Genomic DNA, 7,476 nt, shown 5'->3' with positions numbered 1-7,476 from the left:
CTACTGTCAAGTGATTAATCACATTCAAAATGAAATTCTTTGTTCACATAGTATGTGTATGTGTACTGTGTTTATTTATTAGGTGCATATGAATACACACACAAACAGCATATATTTTGAAAATATATTTTATATTATTTATAAAAAAATCCTAAATGTATACAAGCTTTTGTTTGTATTTGCTCAAAAATATACACAGTACACACTCATTATGTAAACAACAAACTATATATATAATATATATATATATATATATATATATATATATATATGTGTGTGTGTGTGTGTGTGTGTGTGTGTGTGTGTGTGTGTGAGTGAATTAGGAACATTATTAAATATTATTATAATTACAATTAAAGCCAAACTAGTTTCCAAACAGTAATTTCTAATACTTTTAACATTGACATATTACACACACACACACTCTCTCTTCTTTGTGCATGGCATTTTTCATTATGAAAATCTGTATTTTTATTCTCTTTTTTTATGCAATTAATGCATTACGAGATGCCTTAATTTAACTAAATTTAAGGCACGAATTATAAACATACTGATACATAATTTATGTAAATCAAATTATTTATTTAACAAAAAAAAAGAGTCTTTAAGAGTCATTAAGAATGCAATTTGCTAAGAATGAAACTGAATAATATCGGACTTTAACATAAATATTAACGCAGATGCTTATCCAAGTGTTTCCTACAAACATCCAGAAGGAATTACTCACATTGCAAAGAACCACGAGCAAAAAATGATTTCTTTTAGCGTCTTGCGCAGCTCCTGACTGCGGTACGCGTAAATGAGAGGGTCTATAAGTGAATTGCAAATGATAAGAATTAGAAACAGGTTGAAATGACTGAAATAACATTTGCAGTAAGGATTTGTGGGACAGGTGAGGATAAGGATGAGGTGGAGAAAAAAGGGACCCCAGCAGATAACGAAAACCCCGAGCAAGATGGTCAGAGTAATGGCTCCCTTCATACTAGTGGCTTGCCGGCGACTCTTATGGAGAGCCATTATACGTCTGGAGTGAACGTGCGCCAGGATAAACATGTGGAGGTAGAGAACCGCTGTGAACACCAACGTCAAGCCAAAAAACGTGACGAGACAGGCGATGACCGCGTTATCAGTGTGATAAACGATAAATAAAGAGCTCGAGGTGATGCTAGTGAGCCACACCACCGCGATGATGGCCACAGCGCGTTGCGTGGTCATTATGCTATGGTATCGAAGCGCGTAAAAGATGGTGATATAGCGGTCGGCCGCAATAGTGCACAGGAACGACAAAGAGGAAACGACAGAACTGCATATCATAATGTCGATCACATTGTCTAAGTGCTGCAACATCTTTGCCGTGACAAGCAGCAGCCCGTGCTCCGTCAATAACATGAAGAGTGTCTCCACCACATTACTGACGCTCACCAGCATGTCCGACACCGCCAGACAACAGATGAAATAATACATTGGCGAGTGTAGATTCCTGTTCTTGATGATGGCCACCACCACCAAGATGTTTTCCACCAAACTGATCAAGCCGAGCATTAGAAATAACTCCTGAGGGATCATGATTTGGGCGATCCCGGTGCCATTTATGTCGCCGATCGTTGCGTTCAAAGTTATGTTATTGTCAATAGTATATATGTAGTCCATGTGTTTCATGCTGAAGTAATAGCGCGACGAGTCGTTCATGCTCCTTCAATCGGTTTTCATTTAGTTCTTTCGAGTCTGTTGGATGTTCTTTTCCTGCAGTATTAAAACTTTGATATTAAAACAGAAACAGATCATAATGATCAATCCAAGCAACAAGTCCAAAATGTTATTTTTGAATATCAGAGATTGAATGAAATGGAATACAGCTATAAGAAACAAACAGAAGCAGTTTTACCTTTCAAAATTACTGCCTCATACAGCACAGTCCACAAACTTGCGCTCGTTACAGGGCACCGCCTCAGACTCGGCGTTTGATGACTTCCTTGTCAAACTTAAATGATTGTTCCGACCATTAAGAGAAATAAAGTTTTGTGCTTTACATTTTCTAATGATTCCTGCAATTGCGTTTTCGAGATTTAAAAACTCATTAAATGTAATAGCCTAATATGAAGTGGTTGATGGTTATCTATGAAATTGCACATATTGCTGTAAACTTGGTATTTCACATTTTCATTCTCTTACTCGTCCATTTCTTACTTTCTCTCTTCCTGCAACTATGAATGTGTGAGTGCGTGTTTATGTGTTTATTAGTTTACATGCCTTAGATTTATCCAATAAATGATTATTTTGTATAAGAGAAGTATCTAGTGTTTTGTACTTACAAGTTATTATCTTAAACGCCAATCGTCTATTACTGTGCTAATCGATAGGGTGTTTTTAATATCCAGTGCAGAGTTGATGGTTTATGGTACGTTCAATGAATCGCTTGCCAACTCGGTGATCAGCCATTAAAACATTACACTGACAGTAAAGTAAATAAAAACATCCAATTAATCAGACAAAAAATAGGCAGAATGTAAAAAAGCAAACACGTAAGTTTAAACACTTCTTTGCTAACGTCATATTGTCACGTTTTCTTTTCTCGCTCCTTACAGTTGATTTATATTAAACATAAGTTCTAGTAGACTTTGTAACTTTGTAACTTTGAAACATTAACGTTGAAACTTAGTAACTTTGATAATCCGTTGCCAGAACACAGGGTTTATATACACATTTAGGAAATGAACTAAATTAACAAGACACGGCTGAAGACAATTAAACAATTAAACACAATCCAACAATTTACCCGGAACTGGGAATGTCTTGGGAGGAGGTTCCGGCCTGAGGAGGGGCAAGCAGACAGGAGTGTCAGGGGGCACAGAAGGAGGGAGGAGCCAGGAGCAGGAGGAGTCCGGAGCAGGAGGAGATCCAGAGCAGCCATGATGTCCATGGTGGCGCTGTAAAGGAGCCATTAGGAGCGGCCATCGACTCCATGGGTCCGACCGACGGGCGGAGCAGGTGGTGCAGAAGACTGAGGGCCGACGAGAGCCGAAGAGCCAAGGTGACGTCGAGGCGCTGGAGGTCCGAGGCGCACGCGCGCCGGCCGCGCGACTGACACGGAGACGGGGACATAAGGGCGCTGCGGAGCCAGGCGACTGAGGACTGAGGTGGAGCCGGAGGGAAGGAGAGAGCCTGACAGAGCCGGAGGATGGAGGGGCGAGGCATTTGGTGGGCGACAGACCAAGGCGGAGCCGGAGGGACGATGGAGCCTGGTGGATGACTGACGGACCACGGTGGAGAGGAGGGAGCTAAGGGGAACGACTCGGAGGCGGGACGGTGAGGCATGCCGTAGAGCTCGTGATGGAGAGCTGAGGATGAGCGCAGGGCTGCTGCGTTTTGACTAAGGGTGGGAAAATGGCGCCACGAGCGCGGGCACTGGAACTCGGGAAGCGCTCGGGGCGCGGCGATAGCGCTGAACTGGGGCTTATTGGAACTTCGGGGCGCTCGGGCGCGGGCACTGGAACTTCGGGGCGCGCTGGGGCGCGGGCACTGGAACTCGAGGAGCGCTCGGTAATTCAGCACTGGAAACGAGTCTCATTATCGTGATCATTTCTGGATGGGCAAAATTGGGCGGGACCAGCGCGGCTAAAGGGCGGCTGGGCGGGACCAGCGGGCTAACAGTGGATGAAGCGGGCTAACAGGAGAAGCGGGCTTGGGCTAACAGGACGGCTGGGCGGGACCAGCGACTCAGATGCAGGAGGTGCCCAAAGTCCACATCATCCAGTTCCTCTTGTAGATCCAAGCCCCAGTTGGATGATCAGTGAGAATTCTGCAGTGGCGGAGCTTAAAAGCTCTGATGCCCGCTCACGCACCTGGTCTGTCGCAATGAGCGCATCCGGTGGCGCTCCACGGTTCTGTAATGATTCCGTGGTCCCTGCCAGCGATTGCGCCCTCCGTGGGCACAGGCCTGGCCTCCGACAGATGATCTGGGTTCTGGATCTGGAGTTGGTGTCGTTCCTCCAGCGCAACCGTTATCAAACACCAGCACCCACTCGATGTAACGCTCTCTCGAGGGCCGTCCCCGGACAGCTTTGCTCGTGTGGTGGTGTTCAGTCCGCGGTCTCCGGGAAGTAGTTCGTGAGGGGCGAGGAAGTCAGTATATCGAGAGAGCGATCCTCCTGCTCCAGCAGGAGGATGAGGAAATTGGAGTCGTTGTAGGGGGAATCCATGAAAAACAAACCCAAAAACAAAAAAAGGGGAAAAAATGCCGCTTTACTTTTATGGTCAGGATTATCCTGTCACGTTTTCGCGGTTTTCTCGGGAAGGACTCTGGACTCGAGATACAAAAACGTAAATAGATTTAATAAATGGCATTACAAAAGGCAGGTGAAACAAAAATGTAGAGGAGCTCAGGCAAAACAGAGTAACTTTGCTGTAACTTTGAAACATAGTAACGTTGAAACTTAGTAACTTTGATAATCGACAACCGTGTGAACACAGGGTTTATATACACAAGGAAATGAACTAAATTAACAACGGCTGAAGACAATTAAACAATTAAACACAATGGGAAGGCAGGACAGACAACACGCAAAAAAACATTCCAGAGTGTGACAATATTGCCCTTGCCCTTCAGTTGATTTATATTCTAAGTTCTAGTAGACTAGTAGATTAGAGTCAAAGTTGCCAGTTTAAACAGGTAAAACAGTTCCAACATTTACCCGCTGTCATGGCCTGAGAACAAATGTCAAACCCATGAAGCACATGTTTTAAGTGCTGTAAAATATTACCACAACTAAACAAGTGGCACTTAACATTTAAATATAGAACATGACCTTAAAAACGATCATGGGTAGTAGATTGCGTTTTTTGGGGGCTTTTTTATTTATTTTTTATTATTATCGACAACGAGTCTCATTATCGTGAGCATTTCTATGGGCAAAATTAATCTAAAATAGTGGATGAAAGAGAATTGGATGATGCAGGAGAAATGCGTGATTAAATTGCTTAAACCGTGAGAATTCTGTATTTTAAACTTCAAGCTAATGCATTAGCGTAATGATTTGCCCTGCCAGGCGGTTTGACAGATCGCGCGTTCTTCCTAGGCTCAAAAACTCTCAGTTAACGGTCACATCCTTATCTCTAAATGTCAGTAAATTCACGCGAGCATTTACATTTTTGCATAAAGGTCTGTCCTGTTTAGTAAATCATTACTGAATGAGCGCCGGCGCTGCAGGTGCGTGCACGCGCGTGTGTCAGACGGACGGAACAACACAGTAGAGAGGAGACAGCAAAAAACATTCAGTGTGCTGAAATATGTTGTTGAATATTATTTTAAGGTATAATAGTCAACATGTTCAGGTTTTTTTCGATTAATCAGCCAACTAATTGATTATCAAAATAATCAGTATTTGCAGCCCTAAAACATATGGTTGCAAATTAGTTTTATTACTACATTTATGGTCACTGTTTTTCCTCTACATGACACAGCAAGGAAAGAAAGAGACCTAATTTCATTTGTAAAATATTGAATAAATCATTGAAGCAATAAATAATTTAATAAATAATTAAATAGTAATACTAATGCAGATACATATGGTTTATTTTATTATAAATATGTGGCTGTATAAAGCTCCTTTGTTTTAGAAGATGTGATTGCTTATTGTATTGTGAGAGTTGGCAACACTGTTCTGAGTTCTCCAATCAAACAGTACACCACTCTTCAATTGTCAAAAAAGTATGTAGGCTGACACTCTTGAAGGTATGTTCATTAAACAGGTGCTGGTGATGAAATGTCAATTACACTTTGGGTAACACTTTATGATAAGTCCTAACTAATATATTTAAAAAAGTGATAATAATATTTAATCATTTCCAAACAAGATTATTCGTTCAAAATTGGTCCATAATTAATAAGTGATAATCAGCCTGAGCTTGAACTTGTGAATGTTTCTGTAATACGCCTGTAAAGCACTGGCCTGATCATGCTCACTTTAACCTGGCTGGACATGGAAATGACCCAGCTGAGTTCCATTATAGTTTACATTATAGCACTAATTATAATAATTACACTTTTATATCATGAATTGCCAAAAACAAAATATATGAAAAAAAGGACAAAACATGTTTATAGGACAAAACATTATCTAAAATTTAAAATAACAGCAAATCTACTTTTATTTATACACTTGCTTGTATTTTAAACATACTTCATTGCGCCCTAGGTGATTCATTTTCACTAAACTTGCACAGCATGGGTGGGGTCTCATACCTGTGTTAGGGAGTATGTAATCCATCCATCCATCCATCCATCCATCATCTTCCGCTTATCCAAGGACCGGGTTGCAGGAGCAGCATTACAATCAGAGACCCCCAGACTTCTTTCTCCCCATACACTTCCTTCAGCTCTTCCAGTGGAACACTGAGGCATTCCCAGACCAGCTGAGAGACATAGCCCCTCCAGTGTGTCCTAGGTCTACCCCGGGGCCTCCTTCCAGTAGGAAATGCCTGGAACATCTCCCCAGGGAGGTGTACAGAACACATTCAGAACAGATGGATCTCATCCTTTCTGTCATGACCCAAAGCTCATGACCATAGGTGAGAGTAGGAATGTAGAGCGATCAAGAGCTTCGCCTTGCAGCACAGGTCCTTCACCACGACAGATTGGTACATTGATTGCATTACAGCAGAAGCTGCAACGATCCGTCTGTCGATCTCTTTTTCCATCCTCCCCTCACTCATGAACAAGACCCCAAGATATTAAAACTCCCCCAACTGAGGCAGGAGCTACCCATTTCCGACTGAGAACCATGGCCACAGACTTGGGGGTGCAGATTCCCAGCAAATATACAGAGTTGGCAGAGCACTGCTTCCCCCTCCTGAGGCTCCGGACAGTTTGCTAGGCCAACCGATATAGTCCTTCTCCATGGCCTCACCAAACGAGAATATTTGCCACCACAACCACATAGGCTGCAGTCCACTTGGCCTGCTGGTACCTATCAGCTGCCAACCAGGCTTGGTTGGCAACTGATAGGTACCCTTATTCCCTTATTTCTAGTGTCCACCACCCAGGTTCAGGGATTGCCACCACAACAGGTACCGAAGACTTTACCGTCACAGCTCCTAACAGCCGCATCGACAATGGAGGCAGAGAACAATGTCTCCAACCTCCCTCGGGATCTGTTCAAAGCTCTGCCAGAGGTGGGAGTGGAAGAAGAGCTCTCTGACAGGGGGCTCTGCTAAATATTCCCAACAGACCCTCATAAGTACGTTTGAGCCTGCCGAATTTGTTCAGCTTCCAACACATAGCGGCTAAGCTGGAGGGCTGCCGCCTCTCACTGTTGGAGACTCCAGAATAGTGTAGAGTTCAACCCCTATCGAGATGTTGGGTTCCAGAACCCAAGCTGAGTATTGAAGAGAGCCCGGCATATCGGGATGTGTCACTGTCCTGTCTTTGGACCACTTGTTTTCTGGTCTTGTCACCTAATTAGCTGTATGGGATCGATT

At 43.1% G+C, this 7,476-nt stretch overlaps 1 protein-coding gene across 1 annotated transcript; it reads right to left on the bottom strand.

Moving 5' to 3' along the window:
- Positions 1-348: 348 nt before the first annotated feature.
- On the bottom strand, positions 349-2,551 carry mc1r (melanocortin 1 receptor). The gene is made up of 2 exons (XM_043264206.1): positions 1,886-2,551; positions 349-1,743 (listed from the first exon to the last, which is right to left on the bottom strand). Exon 2 carries the CDS (start codon positions 1,687-1,689, stop codon positions 724-726), a length of 966 nt encoding a protein of 321 aa, XP_043120141.1. The 5' UTR covers positions 1,690-1,743; positions 1,886-2,551; the 3' UTR covers positions 349-723.
- Positions 2,552-7,476: the final 4,925 nt, after the last annotated feature.

This window comes from Puntigrus tetrazona, chromosome 18, assembly GCF_018831695.1.
Source record: "Puntigrus tetrazona isolate hp1 chromosome 18, ASM1883169v1, whole genome shotgun sequence".
Lineage (NCBI taxonomy): Eukaryota > Metazoa > Chordata > Actinopteri > Cypriniformes > Cyprinidae > Puntigrus > Puntigrus tetrazona.
Note: the sequence above shows the minus strand (reverse complement) of the source record. Positions and strands in the feature narration are given on the sequence as shown.